Source organism: Culex pipiens, chromosome 2 (assembly GCF_016801865.2).
Source record: "Culex pipiens pallens isolate TS chromosome 2, TS_CPP_V2, whole genome shotgun sequence".
Classification (NCBI taxonomy): domain Eukaryota; kingdom Metazoa; phylum Arthropoda; class Insecta; order Diptera; family Culicidae; genus Culex; species Culex pipiens.
In genome coordinates this window covers 81217142-81239281 of record NC_068938.1, presented here as the reverse complement: position 1 = coordinate 81239281, position 22140 = coordinate 81217142, and the positions used below count along the sequence as shown (strand labels likewise).

Sequence of the window (22140 nt, the reverse complement as noted above, 5' to 3'; positions counted from 1 at the left end):
GAAAAACGCGTTTTAGTGTTTGTCACAAAATCTCCGTCAAGGCAATTTCCCATAAGAGTGGCATATTAGCCGTTTGGTTTTTTGCATCGGCAGCCAAATCTAAACATTATTTCTGTGAAATTCAAGGTTCAGAAGATGCGTTGGAACATCCTCTAAAACCTGGTGCTAATATCTCGTTTTTGCCAAAAGTGGATATTAGCCGTTTTTTCAATGGTGGGCAGTATAGTGACGGCCGCTATACTCTCGGATGTTTTTGGTGCAGAGATAATCAATTGATAGCTTTTCTTCTGAAAACAGAACAACTGATTGTTTCTTCAGCAAAATGCCAAACTTCGGCAAATTACCTCTAATTTTTCAACGAGAATTTGGTAGAACGACTCACGTTGTTGAAAATTCATAAAAATTTTTAGTGCAGTATAAACCAATTTAGAACCATGAACCAAAAGTTTTCTCACATTACATAAAGCAAATTTAGGAATCAGAACTCGGTTTTCAAACAACACAAATCATTCCTTTTTTCAGTACTAGTTCAAACCCTCCGGAAACACAACTGCCATCAATTAATCACGACGATTGACGGGCTCCACGATCGCGTGCCGCCATCATTTTTGCATCACTTGACACGGCTTTAATGAAGTGCGAAACCACTCGAGAAATGGTCCGCAACGGAGGGTGACGAAACGAAATTCGAGATTTTATTTTCCTGTTTTTTTTCTGCACTCGATCCCTCAGAAAATCCTTCCGAAAATGAATCCCACGGATTTCCATTCCGAGGGCTTTTCCCATCTCCACCCCGTCCCGTGGGGGAACGGGATTGAAATTAATCGTGCAGAAAATATTAATTGCTTCGGGTTTTAATTGCACTCGTCGGGAAAGAAAACTGCTGACGGTGGAAAACCACCAACCCTGGGAACAAATGGGTTCAGCCCCCGGGCAGGTGTCGGATTTGTTGGCATAAATTTCTCAATTTTTAATGGTATCAAAAGGGCGATGCACCTGGTAGGTTGATTTAAGGGAAAATGTCAAACTTTCCAACTATTCTGCTTATTTTGAAAAGTGATTTGAGAAATTGTTTAGAAAAATCCCTTCGAACAAGCCCAACACATGTAGGCAGTTGTCGTCATAGTTCTGTAGCGGAAGATTTATGCTTGATAAAATCCAATCCTCGTTCGAGCTAAACCATACCACCGGCATGACTACCATGGGAACCGATCGGCACCCAGCTTGGAAAACTCATTGCTGCAGCTGGGAGTTGCTGAACCGGGTTAAATTAGAGCGAATTAGGTGCAAAAGCCCCAGCATGGTCGATTACACGCCGTAATTGGAAATCTATTGAACTTTTGCACTGACTTTGGATGTTTTGAAACTCGCATAGGTGCAACCATGCAGCATAACTCGGGGCCTGAATATTTTACGGAAGGTTGATGAAGGAACTCGGAATCTGCTAACGATGCATTCCAAATAAATTGTTGAGCATCGTTAGTTGATTGAGTTTGGCACATAAAAGGGATATTTCTGAGAAATATTCACCAGGAATTGTTTGCATCCTTTTCCCATCAGATTCAAGTTATAGATTGCAGCAGAGATGTACAAAGGCCTATACAATCAACAACTGAGGGTTGAATTTTTCAACTTTAAATCCCTTCTCAATTGTTTATTTAAACTTTTGCGCAACCATTCGTGTGAATGTGGTGCTGGACAAATTTCATTCCGCAATGTGTATCCCCACTCTGGGGGAGGTGTGAAAACTAAATATTGTCCAAGTACCCTCGCACCGGTTCCATAATCTACTGAATATCTCCCACTCACCCACCCCCTCACGGTAATCCGATTATGGCGGACACTTTCCACCCACTTGACCGTTCTCCTTAACCCCGCTCCCACTCAAAGGTGAGAGAAACACACGTGAATCCCGTACCACAGTTTTTCAACTTTTATGCCAGCTTTTTCCGTTTGTTTGTGTTTATCTATGTGTGTGAATGTGATGTTCTCGCAGAGCACCCCAAACGTACACACACACACACACACATATTCACGCATACAAAACTTGCAGTGACCTGTTATTTTCGTTTGATCAAATTATCTACCTTTGTTTGTGTTGTCAAGCGCAAAAATAGGGGTACATTCTATGGTGCAACATTGGTAAACCAAAACAAAGGATTTTTATAAAAAAAATATATAGAAAAACTAACTTAATTCACAAATGCTTACTTGATGAAGGATAATTTAGAAGATAATTAAGTTTTTCCATACCGTAGGGTTTTCGACCCTCTTCACGGATTTATAATAAGTCGGATTTTTGTACGATTTTTTTTCGTATAACACGAATTTGTACGAATTTTAATGACGATAATTTTTTTTCGTAATTGAAAGACGCAACTTTTGGAACCCAAACATATATAGGTCATCGCTGAAATTCTTGAGCTATCGCAGTTTTAGTGAAAAAAGTTGATTTTTTGCCAATTTCGTCAATTTCTCGTTTTTTCGCGCGGCGCGTCGAAAAACCCGGATTTTATTTAAAAAAAATCATATCTATGAATCCTGTTAACGAAAATTGTCCAAGGAATCCGTTCAACATATTTTCAGATATAGGCTTTTTGGTCCAGACACCGTCAAAACGGCAATTGATGGTTTCATAAGACTTTTTCAAACGTTAGGCTGGATTTTTGAAACTCCACATTATTTTTTCTTGGAAGTCAAACTTATCATCTTTCATTTGCGCCCAAGACAGCTAAAATCGGTTAAAATGGAGCGAAGTTATGATTTTTTGAAAAAAAAAATGGATTTTGTGAAAATCGACGAAAATGACCATTTTTCAGACCACCCTAACACGGCGTTGGCCACCCTAATGGTCAAACAAAAAAATACGGGTATTATTATTTTGGCCAAGGAACCTCCAGAAAAAATTTGAACCAAATCGAAGCACTTTTATTTTTTTCTTTAACTTTCATATGGAACTGCTCTGCCCATAATTGAAAATTCGGCTATTATGCCAAATCAAGTATTCCGAGAAAAACGCGTTTTAGTGTTTGTCACAAAATCTCCGTCAAGGCAATTTCCCATAAGAGTGGCATATTAGCCGTTTGGTTTTTCGCATCGGCAGCCAAGTCTAAACACTATTTCAGTGAATTTCAAGTTCCAGAAGATGCGTTGGAACATCCTCTACCACCTGGTGCCAATATCTCGTTTTTGCTAAAAGTGGATATTAGCCGTTTTTTCAATGGTGGGCAGTGCTGTATAGATAGGTGAAATCCAGCTTTTTAAAAGCACAAATATCACTAAAACGTTATATCTTGTCAGATCTGAAAACTTTTAGACTTACAGTATGTTAGTTTGTGATGAAACATGTAAACAATTTAAAATTTTACATAAACCTACTGCGTTTTGTTCAGAAACTCATTCCAAATATTTTGTTACAAAAAGCTCATGAAAAGATGATTTATATTAAAAGTAATATAACAAATACTATTACAAAAAAGTAAGTTTAATCCACGAGAACAAAAATAACGAAAGTCCATACATTTTTGGCAGATTGCTCAAACGAAACGATAACGTTTTTACCTAGGTATTTAAAAACGTGGGTTTTATAGGAAACCTAGATGTCTGGGTATCAAAAGATCGGAAATTTTATGCCATTTCCGATGCCACATAAGTTGACTTGTAAATCGTGGACTGGTTTGGATGCCGGCGGATTTTCCGACGACGTAATTCCGGGTTGGTACGAAATTCCAACGAAAAATCTATTCTATCGATACAAAGACCCCCAAAACGGTGTTATACCCACTCCAAAATGTTTATATAGCAATTCTTTGGTAATATATTGACATTTAGTTGAATTGAAAGTTTGCAAAAATAAGTTTCGATAAGTTTTATATAGAATTTTCAGAGTTATATAAACTTTTATACTAAGTAATTAGTGAACTTCATATTCAATCTAAATTACTTTTTTAATCAGTCAAGGATGCCTATTTGGAGTTGGGAGACTGGATTTATGGTGATTTGTCAACAAATAACTTTATTTATGTTAATTTTTCGAAAGGTGTACAAACTTTTTTTGCACCTCTTTTGATTTATGTAAAAGTATTTGTTATATAACTTTTAATATAAATCATCTTTTCATGAGCTTTATGCAACAAAATGTTTGGCATGAGTTTCTGAACAAAACGTAGTACTAGGTTTCTGTAAAATTTTAAATTGTTTACATGTTTCATCACAAAATGTGCATAGTGCCCAAGGGGTGAAAATACTTTTTTTTACATACTGTAAATAAGAAATGTTTTGTTTGGCCGTTGAAAATCCGTTATGTTATACATTTTAAGACTGGTATTTAAAAGACCTTTTCAAAAGAGGTGGGAAAAGTTATCCTACAGATGGTTATCCCGGGAATAATTTATAGCGCTATGGCGGCCATCTTTATGGCATGCGGGATAACTTGTCATGGTTATCCCAGGAACAATTTTTAAGAGAGATTCCAAAACTTAAAAAAACGAACAATTAACATTACCTGGACATGTTTCTTTTCAAAATTTATTGCCCTACATTCCTGGAGTATGAAAATTTGGATGTAAATGAAAAAAAATCCAGGAATATTGTAACATCAAATATTTTAATTCAAATATTTAATAAAATTAAAAATCCTTCTAGGATGGGACTCTGGGTCATTTCCTGGACATGTATTTAGGCAAAACTTGTTGCCCTACATTCCTTGAGTATAAAAATACAACTTGGCATGAGGCCATGTGGAGGAAAAAAAATCCAAAAATATTTGAACTTCAAATATTTTAATTCAAATATTCCATAAATTTGAAAATCCATCTAGGATGGGACTCTGGGTCATTTCCTGGACATGTATTTAGGCAAAACTTGTTGCCCTACATTCCTTGAGTATAAAAATACAACTTGGCATAAGGCCATGTGGAGGAAAAAAATCCAGAAAAATTTGAACTTCTAATATTTTAATTCAAATATTCCATAAATTTGAAAATCCATCTAGGATGGGACTCTGGGTCATTTCCTGGACATGTTTTTAGGCAAAACTTGTTGCCCTACATTCCTTGAGCAATGAAAACAAGTTTTGCTTAAATACATGTCCAGGAAATGACCCAGAGTCCCATCCTAGAAGGATTTTCAAATTTATGGAATATTTGAATTAAAATATTTGAAGTTTAAATATTTCTGGATTTTTTTTCCTCCACATGGCCTCATGCCAAGTTGTATTTTTATGCTCAAGGAATGTAGGGCAACAACTTTTGCCTAAATACATGTCCAGGAAATGACCCAGAGTCCCATCCTAGAGGGATTTTCAAATTTATGGAATATTTGAATTAAAATATTTGAAGTTCGAATATTTCTGGATTTTTTTTTCCTCCACATGGCCTCATGCCAAGTTGTATTTTTATGCTCAAGGAATGTAGGGCAACAACTTTTGCCTAAATACATGTCCAGGAAATGACCCAGAGTCCCATCCTAGAAGGATTTTCAAATTTATGGAATATTTGAATAAAAATATTTGAAGTTCAAATATTTCTGGATTTTTTTTCCTCCACATGGCCTTATGCCAAGTTGTATTTTTATACTCAAAGAATGTAGGGCAACAACTTTTGCCTAAATACATGTCCAGAAAATGACCCAGAGTCCCATCCTAGATGGATTTTCAAATTTATGGAATATTTGAATTAAAATATTTGAAGTTCAAATATTTCTGGATTTTTTTTCCTCCACATGGCCTTATGCCAAGTTGTATTTTTATACTCAAGGAATGTAGGGCAACAAGTTTTGCCTAAATACATGTCCAGGAAATGACCCAGAGTCCCACCCCAGAAGGATTTTTAATTTTATTAAATATTTGAATTAAAATATTTGATGTTACAATATTCCTGGAATTTTTTTCATTTTCATCCAAATTTTCATACTCCAGGAATGTAGGGCAATAAATTTTGCCAAGAAACATGTCCAGGTAATGTTAATAATTAAAAAAAAAACGAACAATTATTGTTCGTTTTTTTTTAGTTTTGGAATCTCTCTTAAAAATTGTTCCTGGGATAACCATGACAAGTTATCCCGCATGCCATAAAGATGGCCGCCATAGCGCTATAAATTATTCCCGGGATAACCATCTGTAGGATAACTTTTCCCACCTTTCAAAAGCCTAAAAGATGGAAGATCTGACAACCCAATCAAAAGTTAGAGCCGCTTAAGTGTCACTAAAACACTTTTGGAGGCCGGATCAAAGATATTTTAATGAGACAAGACTTCGTCCTTAAAGTACGCCACGCTATGCCAAAATTCACAAAAAATTAGCATGTAGAAAAAAAATACTGTTCAAATAGCACTTTTCTCACTAAAAAAAGTTCTGGCGGCACTGTTGCGGTAGGATGATCGTGGAAGCCGGAATGAGAGAGAAAAGGAAAATGTCAACAGTGAGTGTGTAAAAACGAAAACGTGTTCGGCTATGTTCGGCGCTGAGAGTTTCAATAAGGAGAGAAGAGCAATTGTATTTGAGGCATGTATATTCAGGCGGGATAATTGTAGTTGCTGAGAGCTGATATTTTTATATTTTAACAACCCCCTGATCTTTGAAAATGTTTAAGATGACAAAAATTCCATCTTTTGAGCTTTGACACAAAGTGGCAGTGTTGCCGTTTTATCGAAAAAATTATGATTTTTGAATAGCTTTGAAAAAAGTCGAAATACTAGTTTATGCACCAAGTTACAAAATATTTTTTTCAGCACGTTAAGTTGTGTTCTAAAAAAACAAGTTTTGTGATTCTGAAAATCGCTCTTTCAATTAAATAATTAGTCGAGTTAGTTTTTTGGTACAATGCTGAAAAGTAATAAGAATTTCAGCCCTTGTATCGAAAAGAATTAGGGTAATTTTTTGCCAACTCACACGAAATCGGAAAAACTTGCCCCAACCATTCTTCCATTTGCGTGAAACTCTGTCCTAAGGGATAACTGTTGTCCCTGATCACGGGTTAGAGCTCATTTTTTTTTGATATCTCATGACGAAGGTGAGGTACGACCCCTTCTATTTTCGAACACTTGCAAAAAGATGTGTTTTTCAATTAGTTGCAGCCTGAAATATCGATTGAGGGCAACGGGCCTGCGCGGTTGCTTCGCAAGATCGATCGTGTTCTTTGGCCGTTTGTTTTCTCGCTAGCAATGACAATATCAGTCCTTCCGTTAATAATCGTAGATCGGAAGGCAAGCCGTTGGCTGAGTTCATCGAAGTTATTCTGTTACTAAATATCATATTATTTTATTGCATACGCGTCTAACGTTTGTTCCTTTTTATTTTTATTGTGTCCGAATTCGCTGAAAAAAATATCGTAATCATGCTTTCCAATTTATTGACGTAACCGTCTTCTCTGTAGTAATCCTGCAAAGTTACAAAAATTACGAAATTTTTAAATGATTTTTTTTCCTTAATTAAAAAATTATCCTTCTGGATTATGATTCAAAAAGTACAATAAATTTCCTTTAAAATGACACGTCACAAAAAATTTTACAGTCTTGTAACGAAAAATGTCAGAATTTTTGAAACTTCTATGCATTTTATTCGAAGAAAAAAACGTTTCTCAGAATTATGTGTACGCCATCAAATCGAGCGTCAAAGTTACATAAAAGTCCCTCTGGCACATAATTTCCATCTCATCTCCTTTTCAGGCAGCAAATTATTGAAAAAATATGTCTTTTTTCGCCTGCTCAAAAATTGAAGGGATCGTACAGCCCCTTCGTCACGAGATGTCAAAAAACGGAACTCGGATTCGTAATCAGGGACAACATTTATTTTCGTGTAGTAGCTTTCGTGTGAGTTGGTACAGAATGACCCACAAAACTGAATCACGTTTTTGCAATGATTAATTTTAAACTTTTAAAAAAATATCTCTGTAATATCCAATCAAACTAAACGAAACATCAATCCTTCATTTGAAAGCCTAAAAGGTAAAACCCATCACAAAATTTCCACTCACCTTAATGTGGCACCGCTTGCCGGTGTAGCCGCGGGTGCACTTGCACGAGAAGCCGCCGATGTTGTCGATGCACTGGCCCCCGTTGATGCACGGGTTCGACTCGCACTCGTTGTACTCAAAGTTGCACAGCTCGCCGGAAAAGCCTGCAATTTCAAGAGAAAAGGAGCAACGTCAATCAATAATTACTGCCTATGTGAGCTTAGGGCTCAGAAAATGCACCTGTTGGAACATGAGGAAACTCTATTTAAACAACCCATCATCGGTACCTTGGACCAGGAAATTTGCAGAAATTCCCTATTAAGGGTGGGTGGTTCCATCATGGAAGTCCATCAGGATTGAATTTGGTTCGCTGATCCGCGGAAACGATGATGTACATTGCCGTTGAAGTCCAGACTTGGCTACGGAACGCTCTGGAAGCGAAGCCCCACTCGGCGGTGATGGCCGCTAATGCATGACAAATTCAATAAATTTTGCCGGCTGAGTGGCGCCGAGTCCGCGGATCATATTACTGCCCACGGCGGTACGGAAATAGTATGCAGATTGGGAAGTGCAAAACTATCAGGCACAGTGGGGTTTGTGGAACTATTTGAGATAACATTAAAATTTATTTTTGTATTTTTGTATTTTTGTATTTTTGTATTTTTGAATTTTTGTATTTTTGTATTTTTGTATTTTTGTATTTTTGTATTTTTGTATTTTTGTATTTTTGTATTTTTGTATTTTTGTATTTTTGTATTTTTGTATTTTTGTATTTTTGTATTTTTGTATTTTTGTATTTTTGTATTTTTGTATTTTTGTATTTTTGTATTTTTGTATTTTTGTATTTTTGTATTTTTGTATTTTTGTATTTTTGTATTTTTGTATTTTTGTATTTTTGTATTTTTGTATTTTTGTATTTTTGTATTTTTGTATTTTTGTATTTTTGTATTTTTGTATTTTTGTATTTTTGTATTTTTGTATTTTTGTATTTTTGTATTTTTGTATTTTTGTATTTTTGTATTTTTGTATTTTTGTATTTTTGTATTTTTGTATTTTTGTATTTTTGTATTTTTGTATTTTTGTATTTTTGTATTTTTGTATTTTTGTATTTTTGTATTTTTGTATTTTTGTATTTTTGTATTTTTGTATTTTTGTATTTTTGTATTTTTGTATTTTTGTATTTTTGTATTTTTGTATTTTTGTATTTTTGTATTTTTGTATTTTTGTATTTTTGTATTTTTGTATTTTTGTATTTTTGTATTTTTGTATTTTTGTATTTTTGTATTTTTGTATTTTTGTATTTTTGTATTTTTGTATTTTTGTATTTTTGTATTTTGTATTTTTGTATTTTTGTATTTTTGTATTTTTGTATTTTTGTATTTTTGTATTTTTGTATTTTTGTATTTTTGTATTTTTGTATTTTTGTATTTTTGTATTTTTGTATTTTTGTATTTTTGTATTTTTGTATTTTTGTATTTTTGTATTTTTGTATTTTTGTATTTTTGTATTTTTGTATTTCTTTGTTTCTCTTTTAGTATGGAGAGCCACAGTCTACATCGAAGCAAAAACAGATCGGACAAAAATTCAACTAAACAACTAATGCCACTACATCAAACTTGTTAGTGCGCATCGGAGTCGTGTTTTAGAGCAATTTATTATCCATCAGGAACCCAAAATTGAGTTAGACTCAGACGCAGTCACACAAACCCTGATTTATGGTGGGAGGGGCAAAATCCGGTGAACGCACAGAATTTGATATGATAGTGCACTGGAGGCCTGTTTGATGAGCGTGTTTGGTTCAATGCTGTTGGCTTCATTGACTGCAATTGCTAGCCAATCAGTTATTCTAGGAAAATGAAAACTTAAAAATAGAGCACTACGAATTGCAAGTTTGTGGTGTTTCGAAAATGCTGTAAAATATCATATGAGTTCTTAGAAATGCATAACCAAATTTTGCCAGTGCAATTTTGAGTCTTTTTTTAAACCCAACAATTGTAATATCAGTTTCATCACGCCGTCCCACTGACGGAAATCTCTATTCCAAAACTCACCTGGCTGGCAGAAGCACCGGAATCCGTCCTCCTGGTCGACGCAGATGCCGTGCACGCACGGTGACGACTCACACTCGTTGAGGTTATGTTGACAGAGCGGTCCGGTGTAGCCCGAGGTGCAGTCACATCTGCAAGTGCAAACCAGAAGGAAATCATGTCGGTCAGATGGCGTCAGAAGGGGCCGTCCATAAACTACACGATTTGCTTAAGGTCGAGGAATGGTTTGAAAAAATCTTCACAAACTGATCAAAATTGATCAAATAATAATAATTTAAAAACACGTAGTTTATGGAAGGGACCCCCTCCGGATATCGTGTGGTCCGCCCGTAATCGAGATCTCATCAAGGTTGGATTAGAGCCAATCGAATTTAGCGCTCATCAGTGGAACCACCACCGGACCACGACGTAGGTGTTTCAGCTCAAAACCGCATTCTACTTCGTTGCAGTAGAACTAGAGAGCTTACCTGAAGTGGGTCGAATTGCCTACGCAGGTGCCTCCGTTTAGACACTGGGACGGATTGCACGGGTCCGACTCGAACTGGCAGTTTTTGCCGGTGTATCCTGTGGAAAGAAAGGGGTTTAACTTTTTATTGAAAGATTCGAGATTCAACCGCCTTTTCCCTCGGTCTCGGAGAAACCTCTTGAAAGAAAATAGGGGAAAATCTAAATGGTCCATGCGAATTTCTACGGTATTAATTTTCCCTCACCCATACAATGTGACACCGGAAAAAGACGACACACATGGCTGTTAAGCACACCCCGCACCAGATGGCAGTCGGGTTTCTTTTCATTTTCTTCATGCTTTTAGCAAATTGTGTCTCTCGAACGCAAAGTGTCAGCTACGATTGTTTTTTTTTTGGCTTGTGTTTTGCTCATCCCCCGTAAAGAAATATGCGTGTGTGAAAAAAGGTACAATTTACGACCCTTTGAGATTCGTTCATGGAACGGTGGAGATGGCTGGGCTGAAATTAATTTTCCTTTGGGGAAAAAAGACAGAAACTGTTGCTAGGTTATTTTGGAGATTTACCTACACACCAATTTCTCATTACTGAATTCAGTTGAATTTACTGAAATCTGCACTACTGAAATTTTCAGTAAATGAAAACTTGCCTAAATATCAGCAAACTTTGACAGCTCCATACAAATTTTAACAGATGTTCAGCGAAAAACTAACTGAAAATTTCAGTAGTGCAGATTTCAGTAAATATTAACTGAAAACGAACATCAGAATTTGCTGTGTACGGTAGGCATTGTTGCCAAGGGTTCAAGATAGTAGTGTCTTTAAGTTCTCAAACTTTCTTAAAGTTCTTTTTTGTATGGATCATGGGCACTCTCCCCTCCCCTAAAGTGTCCACGTGGTTTATGGGTGGCCCCATACGAGTTGTGGCAATATGGGGTATCCAAATTCATGTTTTTTTTTTAAACTGGACACATAAAAACCTATTTTGACAACCTGGAATGACCGGTGTCCATATGGAAGGTTCCTCCCAGGGGAAACTTATGACAATTTTGCCGACCAATCTACCAACAAAATAAAATAATCTGAGTCTTCATTTCACTAACAATCCGAAAACATCAGCAATCGCATGTAAATATTAAGTCTTTTGGTTGTACTTTTTTTCTTTTTCAAAAATCGGTTACCCCGCATAGGGTATATATTAGAGTGTAACAAAAATGACTTTTTGGTGGGCATTCAAGGGTTTGTTCCGGTGGGCATACTAAGCCCAAATCCAAAGTTTGAGCATGATTGGACGTAACAGGAGCTGGCGCTCCGCCCTTCGATATTAAATGGGATTGAACCCGTTAAAAAAGATTTTTTTTCAAAAATGTCACTTTTTGAGGCATTTTGAGGCATTGAAGCGTTTATTTTCAACATCATTGGCGTGTAGGCCAGCGCATCTTTTGGTATATATAACATTGAAATTTGGATCACCCTGCACAGCAAAAAATCCGATGGTAAAATCGCATGCAAAAGCATGCACATCACCTTCGTCAAAATAAACACTTAATATTACACACTTCATGTACAATTTTTGCAACACACAAAAAAAGTTGCATTCGACGGGATTCAAACCCATCACCAACAGTAAGGACTGGCGCCTTAGCCCACTCGGCCATCAGACCGATGTAAAGCTGAATGGATAAATGCATATATGAGCTTGACATTTCGGTCAAGTAGGTTTCCCATACTGATGGGCTACATATTTCAGGGTGTAAAATCACATAAAATTGCATAAAATAATGAAATATTTATTTCACACCCAGGTCTTTTACACGCAGCTGGATTACTACTTTTTTAGCTGTGTGGAGCTCGGTACAGGCCTTCAAAGTTTGGAATTTTTCGAAAAATCGTCCCCAAATATTGAGGAGTTGTTCAAATAAGAAAATAAAAAATTCTGTTCTAGTAAAAAATATTCACAACCTTATACACTATATGAATGTGAGGAAGGTGCCAACCCCCTTATGGTGGATTTAGTAAAGCAATTGGGTCCTAAAATGAAGCTTAGATTGCTGATATTATAGTTTACAGCGATAAAGCTTATTATTCTGAGTACAATGACCCTTTGTACGACCACAAAGAGTTTAAAATGGATTTTTAAATCAATTTTAAAAAATTAGCCTCGCGGTCCTTCTTGACAGAAAAGCTCCTACTTGACAGTTCGTTCCAAGGAGACCATAGTTGATCCATCGAAAAAATGTTGTCTAGCCAAAAAAAAATTTGCATTAAAATGAAAAAAAGTGATCAGAAATGGTTTTTAATCGTGTTTTTTACCGTTGTACATAAAAATTTACATAGGGCTTTAGTACCCAATTCTCTGATATTTCGGTCATTCAATTTATTTTTTGTATTTTTTTAATCCGTCTGAAACTTTTAAGGTGCCTTCAGTATGCCTAAAGAAGCCATTTTGCACCATTAGTTTGTCCAGTTTGAAGAAATTTTTTGATCGATTTGGTGTCTTCGGCAAAGTTGTAAGAATGGATAATTTCACTTTTTGTCTCTAAACCTTGATTTGCAAAAAAAAAAATAATTTCTTTCAATTTTGTGATGTGTTTTAGGGGACATCAAATGCCTTTTTTCGGAAAATTCCAGAATGTGCAAAAAATCTGTGATCGAGTTATGATTTTTTGAATTAATGTTGATTTTTTCAAAAATCTAAATATTGGTTGCAAAAAATTCTCGTGTTTTTTCCTAACTTTGCTGGGTTGTTTTTGCCTTCCTCACTGAGGTAAGGCTATAATCCTGCTCTAAAAATGAACTTTTTATTAAAAGCTCGAAGACCCACCTTCATATATACATATCGACTCAGAATCGAAAACTGAACAAATGTCTGTGTGTGTGTGTGTATGTATGTATGTGTTCAAAAATCTTGCCAAGTTTTCTCAGCACTGGCTGAACCGATTTTGATCGAACCAGTTGCATTCGACTTGGTTTAGGGTCCCATACATCGCTATTGAATTGATTGAAGTTTCGATAAGTAGTTCAAAAGTTATGTATAAAAATGTGTTTTCACATATATCCGGATCTCAATTATATGCATGTAAACGATGTCCGGATCCATCATCCAACCCATCGTTGGTTAGGTAATCAAGAGACCTTTCCAACGAGTCCACAATATTGAAGATCTGGCAACCCTGTCTCGAGTTATGACCACTTAAGTGATATTTATGTACTTTTTTGAAGCCGGATCTCACTTAAATGTATGTAAACGATGTCCGGAACCATCATCCGACCCATCGTTGGTTAGGTAATCAAGATACCTTTCCAACGAGTCCACAACATCGAAGATCTGGCAACCCTGTCTCGAGTTATGACCACTTAAGTGATATTTATGTACTTTTTCGAAGCCGGATCTCACTTAAATGCATGTAAACGATGTCCGGATCCATCATTCGACCCATCATTGGTTAGGTAATCGAGAGACCTTTCCAAAGAGTCCACAACATCGAAGATCTGGCAACCCTGTCTCGAGTTATGACCACTTAAGTGATATTTATGTACTTTTTTGAAGCCGGATCTCACTTAAATGTATGTAAACGATGTCCGGAACCATCATCCGACCCATCGTTGGTTAGATAATCAAGAGACCTTTCCAACGAGTCCACATAATTGAAAATCTGGCAACCCTGTCTCGATGACAACTTAAGTTATATCTGTGTACTTATTTTTCTGGAGCTAAAAAAATAGCTGAAATATGTGTCCAAACCAATATTACCCATTGTTGGTATAAAGTGAGGAAGGCATCAACCACATAGGTGGATTAAGTTAGTTTTTAGAGTTTAAAAATGTTGTACAAAGTTGTAAAGCATACAATTACAAAAAAAATTTCAGGGTGTGTCAAGATTGAAATTTCTTTTAGATGAAAAGTGACAAAAATGCACGAAAAATGGTTTTTATTGAATAACTCAGTATTGAAATCGAATTTTGGGGATCTGTGAAGGTCAAAAGGTGAGGCATTGTGAGCTGCACAAAATGGCGTTCTTAACTCAATTTGACTCAAATGCACTTACGACAAAATGTTAGTCAAATATTGGTTAAGAGTCTAGAGAGATTGATTTGTACATGAATCCATCGATTTTCTGTGATTTTTTAGAAGAAATAACCTGTAACATCGAAATAAAATTCTCTGTCCTTCTTCATGCTGCCAAAAAAGCAGACTTGCTGAAAATAAAAGTTGCTCTGAATATTCAGATCGAAAAGTCCTTGCTGCCTTCGATGATTGATGCCCTCAAGCGCTTATTCATTCCGAATTTTATGCAAATCCATAAATATTGCAAGTACCGCATGACAAATGAATCGCACAAACAGGTGAACGTGCAGTGATGAATGAATAATATGATTGCCCTCAATCCTGCTCAAGTGCCATCGTCAGCCAATTCGCTGCCTCAAAATCGAACGGCTCGTCGTATAAATATTTTTACTGCCAGAGCGACCCATCAAACATCGTGAAAAAGAGTCGTAGCTTGTGACTGAGTTTCACCTTTGCCATCTCGCAGAGAGCAAACGACTTCCTGACAGTTCGACCTGGAATGACCCAAAATCACGCAGGAAATAATCAGAGCCGGAATCGCCGGCACAACGCCTCGTGTTCCAAGAGAGTTGGGGGTCATAAAATATATGGTGTGTCCTGTCGGGGAGGCCCTTTCAATCCCCCGCCATTTTTTTTTTTGCGCCACACCCAACCACGCCGGATTGTCAACCGAAAAGGGCATCGCTGCGTTGAAAGTTTGTACCGGGGAAACCGCACCAGAAGCGATTGCTGAACGCATGTTGAAATGATTCACTCGTAAAATATTCAAATCAGGAAACCAATATTTTATCGATAAACCTCTGATTGGTTCGAGGCCAAATAAGGCACGCATGAAAACAAAAACAGAAACGTGCCAAACCAGCAAAAATAAAATAAAAATGAATAAAAAATGAGACTGATGAAACATTTTGCTGCATCGAAATGTCCTGGAATTTTGGTGGGAACATTCGCGGTTCGCAGAAAAAACACACACAAACCAACAGGAACCACGTTCCGGGACAATCGGAAGTAACAAAAAATGTATAAAAGTGCGGAAATACGCGGGGAGAGGAAAAAACCGAACGACAGTCATATAAATTTAATGGCTCGTCATTGATTGATCACGGCCCGGCCAGGATGGACGGTCTGGAAGCCATCACGCAATGAGCGCGGGACGATTGAAGGGTTTTAACGCGTTGAAATATTGCCCGGGAATTTTCTCCGGGATGAATCGGATTGGGCAATGTGGATTTTTCGTCATTTCAGACCAACAAGCCGAAAGAGAGAGCGATGCCGGTAATAAGATCGAAGGAAATCGTTATTAAATCGAAATGCTCGGCTCAGCTCGCATTAACGGAGGTGAAAATTGGTGGAATTTTGAGGGAATAATCTCGTTAATGGAAACCTTATTGAATATTTTTGAATAGAATAAATTCTAGCAACAAACTTGCATAATAAAAAGAAAAAAAAATTAAAAAAAATCATGATCTTCAAGCAAACCACCCCAGAAACAAAAAAGTTTCAAACCATCATCAAGAGTTTGGAAAAGTACTTGAAGAGAGTTTTATGCTATCGCCAACTCACACGAAATAGGAAAAAGTTGTCCAACCCCTATTCGATTTCTGTGAAACTTTGCTTTAAGGAATCACGAATCAGGGGTTCATTTTTCGAGGTTTCATAAAGGTGGGGTGGGATTTTGACCAAGACACGTTTTACAGTGATTTATACTTGGAAACCGTGAAGAGCTGGATTTTTGATGTCTTACGGACTTATGTGTAGATTTAGACCCCCAACAAAACTTTTCAAAAAAAAAAAAAAGCAATTTGCTTAATCCACATTAAGTAAGTAGGTGCATAACTTCACTTATAACTTTTTTGATCTTACAGGTTTTATCGCGGTTCTGAAAACCCTCGTACAACCAAATTTTTAAAAAATTCGTCGCGGCCCTTCTTCACAGAAAAAGTCTTTTTGGACAGCTTGTTCCATAGTTAATCCATCAAAAAAAATGTTGTCTAGTAAATTTTTTGTTGCCTTAAAATGAAAAAAAGTGATCACCCGGGCAGGCGGTAATAACAAAATTAATAATATTTCAATAACAAATCCTGTTAAAATAACAAAAAGTGTTGTTATTTTATCCTGAAGTTCAACTTCAAGAAGAAAAAATGATAAAAATTTCTGATATAATAACAAAATTTTGTATTGAAGTGATATTATATTGAAAATGTTTAATAACACGCTAATAAGAAGAAATGTTATACATTTCAAAAACTCTCCTAATAACAAAATGTGTTATTCGTTCGGTATACTTACTTAGAAATAAAATTACCCTAAATCGCACAAATGTAAAAGTTTCTAAGTGTCCATAACACAATCTGTTATTATTTTTTTTTTTTGAATATGTTTAGATCTTTGGGATAATTTTGTCTAATTTAGTCGGGGTCATTATTTTGGCTATGAAATGGGGTCCTTAAGCTAAAATTATTCTAAAAAGTTGAAATTTTGGAAGTTGATTTTTTTTAATTATTTGATGTACGGGTAATTCTCCGCCAACTCACACAGCAGTTGCCCCGACCCCTCTTCGATTTGCGTGAAACTTTGTCCTAAGGGGTAACTTTTGTCCCTGATCACGAATCCGAGGTCCGTTTTTTGATATCTCGTGACGGAGGGGCGGTACGACCCCTTCCATTTTTGAACATGCGAAAAAAGAGGTGTTTTTCAAAAATTTGCAGCCTGAAACGGTGATGAGATAGAAATTTGGTGTCAAAAGGACTTTTATGTAAAATTAGACGCCCGATTTGATGGCGTACTCAGAATTCCGAAAAAACGTATTTTTCATCGAAAAAAACACCAAAAAAGTTTGAAAAATTCTCCCATTTTCCGTTACTCGATTGTAAAAATTTTTGGAACATGTCATTTTATGGGAAATTTAATGTACTTTTCGAATCTACTTTGTTCTGGTTTGTTTGTTTGTTTGTTTGTTTTTTAAATGTCACAACAAAGGATTCCTTAAAAAACAATGCTTAAACAGGTTGATTTAAGAAGCGTCCGGTTTTATCAAAAATTACTTTTTGTTCCAAAATCTACTCGGCGGTAGCTATTTCAACCAGATATTCTCTTTGGCTCAAAAGTTTCGAGGTTTAATTCCCTAAAAAATGTGAAAAAATCTAAAATCAAAAAATATGTATTTTAAGAAATTAAGTTTTTGTGAAAAGGAAGTTGATTAAAAAATTGGGAATTTTTTTCCGTGTACCTACTTTGTTTCAATAGTCATCAACAATACTTACAACTTTGCCGAAGATACCAAATTGATCAGAAAGTGCTCTCAAAAGATACAGCTGTTTGAATTTTTACGTACTATTTTGGTATGAAAAGCTGCCAAAATTTTATGGAGACTTGTATGGGTGAATGACAATGACACAAAATAGCTTCTTTGGTCATAGGGAAGGCCCCCACAAAGTTTGAGCCAAATAAAAAAATACAAAAAAAAATCGCAATCGGCGATTTAGTAAATAACTGCCCTAATACATTTATTGATTGTTTTTTAAACTTGATTACTAAATTTATAAAATGAAGCTAGAAAACAAGACCATGGTTTTATTTCCTGGGTTATTTTTATGTATAAAGGATAACATTTTTCAATTGATAACTGAACTTTATAATATGAAAAAATATATATATTTTAGAGAATATTACCGATTAAAACATATAAAGTCTATTTCTCTAACTTAGGTAAAGTTTTTGAAAATGTCATTGAAACATCCTTTTAAAGCGTTCGTAGAATTGCGGTCTCTTTTATTTATTTTTGGTTTTAAATGCTTGAAGCGTATGTGCATCTAATCAGATCATCAAAAATGCTTTGATAAAAATCGATGAAATTTTTTAAAATTGGATATATTGTTTTCTGCTGTTGAGAATTTTGATACAGCCATAAAATTCACAATTCTCAGTTCTTTGTTAGTTCTCAAAACGAAGTAACCTCACAAAAAAGACTACAAGTTTTTTTTCTGTTTTTCCAACTTAAGCTGGGTTTATTGAAGCCAAAATTAGTTTGCAGAGTAGGATGCAACAAATGGGCAAATTTCAGAGCAAATTGGGTTGCAGTGCATAATCCTTTAGGTGTGGTCAGAAGTTTTGATCTGTGCTTCAAAATTTAAATTGATAATCATCTTGGAATCATTTGTATTACTTTATACTGTCTAAGTTTGCATAAATGTCCTAAATGCATTTTCTTAATTTTTGAATTTTTGATGCAGTTTGGTTCAAAATCGGGGGGGTTGGGTTGCAGTGCATAATCCTTTAGGTGTGGTCAGAAGTTTTGATCTGTGCTTCAAAATTTAAATTGATAATCATCTTGGAATCATTTGTATTACCTTATACTGTCTAAGTTCGCATAAATGTCCTAAATGCATTTTCTTAATTTTTGAATTTTTGATGCAGTTTGGTTCAAAATCGTGCCATAGTCGTTGTCTTAGATTCTAATGCAAAACTATTTTTTTTTTCACATACTTTTTTTTTTGAGAAACAAACCACCGAAATAAAGACTATCTGGTATCCAAAAGTCAAACTTGTAGAAATATGATTCGGGACAATTATGTGCAGATCGAAAGTGTGCAAATCACGTTTTTCCTGATATGGAAATAAGAAAAAGGTAATACTGTTTAAGTTTGAATAATTATTTAACAAATAATCCTCCCTTCACAATAACAACTATAATTCTGAATAAGTTAATTATTCTGTTCAAATAATCCATCAGATAAAGTGTCAGCATTAACTTTACCTGTCTGATTGAGTGCAATACGCTTTGTTTGCCCTACAATTGCTCAACCAAATTTAAAATTCATTTCAAGTACCATTGAGTGCGTAATCTGGTGAATATCCGTGCGTAACATCAGCCCAGCATCCAATCCAATGTTGGAAAACACAGCTCTTCCACAAACACGAATAACTGCAATCGTTGTAATCCACAAAAAAAAACTCACACACAATTTAAGCTCGTGACAGAACCATCATCTGTGCATGACATCATTGTGACATCACTTTACTGGTGCTGCCATGACTGAATCTAGGATTCATTTTTTCGTTTGTTATTGCTCGTTCAAATGCAGAAATCATAACTCAGTAACAAGAGGGAGAAGAAAAAACATGGTTGCATCATGTCGTCGCATGCCCACAATACAGAGTTGACTGACTTTGAGAGGCGATAAATGTTGAAAGTAGCGAAAGTTCATCATCCTTCAGTTATGCAACGCTGGAATCACTTTAGTCGTCACCAAAATTTAAGGACATCTGAATTTTACTAATCCTTTATAGTTTGAAGTTAATAAGATGGACTGTCAAGCAAAGAGCTCGGGTTCGAATCTCGGTGAATTTTTTTCTTTTTTTTTGTGTATCAAAATAGGAAGAACTTACCGTACGGACAAAGACACTGGTACGCGTTGCCCTCGTGGCCCTGGGACAAATCGACGCAGATTCCGTTGTTGGTGCAGGGGGACGGCGTACAGGCGTCGATCTCCTCGCAGTGCGACCCGGCAAATCCGCTGCAACACTGGCACTCGTAACCTTCCTGTAAAGTGTAATTAAACGAAATTTAACTTCAAAAATGCAATTTCATTATTTTTTTCACAGTGTTGCCTAACAAAACTTCCATTTATCATACTTTTCTTGAAAATTCAGTACACGACGATATTTATTCCGGAATTTACTCTCACATCACGTGATGTTCCATACAACGAAAAGGTGTGGCTTCAACTTTTTTGTTGTTCTCCTCAAAACCATTCCCCGTCCAAAAAAATGGAACAGCTCCAGAATTCATGGAGACACTGAATTAGTATTCCAGCACGTGTGTTGGTCTGGGGAAGGTATTTTTTCCCTAGTCACACAGAATGGATGTCAGCTTTTCTTTCTTCTACGTCCTGTACAACGTGGCTTTCCGAAAAAAGAAAAGCTGCATCCATCCCCAATTTGGGACCACCGTGTCGTGTATCAGGTTGAGTGATGGAAGCAGGACTCGATGCGTGTCTCTGTGTGTGTTTGTACTAGCTTTTTTGTTGAACTGTCCCTTCTCTGTCAGAAGCTGCCGACGAAACCAATCAAGCTTAACGCCACACATCAGCACTCGAAACGCTTGAAAGGGTTTTTTTGTGGATGCTTTTATTTGTGCTGCTGGTTCGTCCATAAACTTAATTTTTTGTCAGACAAAATAAAAAAAAATTAGATATGAAACTAAAACCTGATTTAAAACCAGTTTCTGTTTTCTGCTTTCTGCTTTGTGCTTTCTGTTTTCTGCTTTCTGCTTTCTGCTTTCTGTTTTCTGTTTTCTGCTTTCAGTTTTCTGCTTTCTGTTTTCTGCTTTCTGTTTTCTGTTTTCTGCTTTTTGCTTTCTGTTTTCTGTTTTCTGTTTTCTGTATTCTGCCTTCTGCTTTCTGTTTTCTGTTTTCTGCCTTCTGCTTTCTGCTTTCTGCTTTCTGCTTTCTGCTTTCTGCTTTCTGCTTTCTGCTTTCTGCTTTCTGCTTTCTGTTTTCTGCTTTCTGTTTTCTGCCTTCTGCTTTCTGCTTTCTGCTTTCTGCTTTCTGCTTTCTGCTTTCTGCTTTCTGCTTTCTGCTTTCTGCTTTCTGCTTTCTGCTTTCTGTTTTCTGCTTTCTGTTTTCTGCCTTCTGCTTTCTGCTTTCTGCTTTCTGCTTTCTGCTTTCTGCTTTCTGCTTTCTGCTTTCTGCTTTCTGCTTTCTGCTTTCTGCTTTCTGCTTTCTGCTTTCTGCTTTCTGCTTTCTGCTTTCTGCTTTCTACTTTCTGCTTTCTGCTTTCTGCTTTCTGCTTTCTGCTTTCTGCTTTCTGCTTTCTGCTTTCTGCTTTCTGCTTTCTGCTTTCTGCTTTCTGCTTACTGCTTACTGCTTACTGCTTACTGCTTACTGCTTACTGCTTACTGCTTACTGCTTACTGCTTACTGCTTACTGCTTACTGCTTACTGCTTACTGCTTACTGCTTACTGCTTACTGCTTACTTCTTACTTCTTACTTCTTACTTCTTACTTCTTACTTCTTACTTCTTACTTCTTACTTCTTACTTCTTACTTCTTACTTCTTACTTCTTACTTCTTACTTCTTACTTCTTACTTCTTACTTCTTACTTCTTACTTCTTACTTCTTACTTCTTACTTCTTACTTCTTACTTCTTACTTCTTACTTCTTACTTCTTACTTCTTACTTCTTACTTCTTACTTCTTACTTCTTACTTCTTACTTCTTACTTCTTACTTCTTACTTCTTACTTCTTACTTCTTACTTCTTACTTCTTACTTCTTACTTCTTACTTCTTACTTCTTACTTCTTACTTCTTACTTCTTACTTCTTACTTCTTACTTCTTACTTCTTACTTCTTACTTCTTACTTCTTACTTCTTACTTCTTACTTCTTACTTCTTACTTCTTACTTCTTACTTTTTACTTCTTACTTCTTACTTCTTACTTCTTACTTCTTACTTCTTACTTCTTACTTCTTACTTCTTACTTCTTACTTCTTACTCTTTACTTATTATTCTTTACTTCTTATTTACATGATAACTTTTTTCATTGCTAGTTAATGCAGCTTATGAATGAGGACAATAACTTTAAACTAAGCTTCAATTTTGATCCCCG

General features: G+C 35.9%; 1 protein-coding gene across 2 annotated transcripts in view; it reads right to left on the bottom strand.

Moving 5' to 3' along the window:
• The window catches only part of LOC120428131 (uncharacterized), a 481672-nt gene that overhangs the window by 69154 nt on the left and 390378 nt on the right, over positions 1 to 22140 (bottom strand). For both annotated transcript variants that reach the window (XM_052708221.1, XM_052708222.1), the window contains exons 6-9: positions 19921 to 20074; positions 10468 to 10564; positions 10004 to 10131; positions 7974 to 8116 (exon numbers count right to left, since the gene is read on the bottom strand). In XM_052708221.1, the coding sequence (XP_052564181.1) occupies positions 7974 to 8116; positions 10004 to 10131; positions 10468 to 10564; positions 19921 to 20074 (522 nt within the window). The remainder of the gene's footprint in view (positions 1 to 7973; positions 8117 to 10003; positions 10132 to 10467; positions 10565 to 19920; positions 20075 to 22140) is intronic.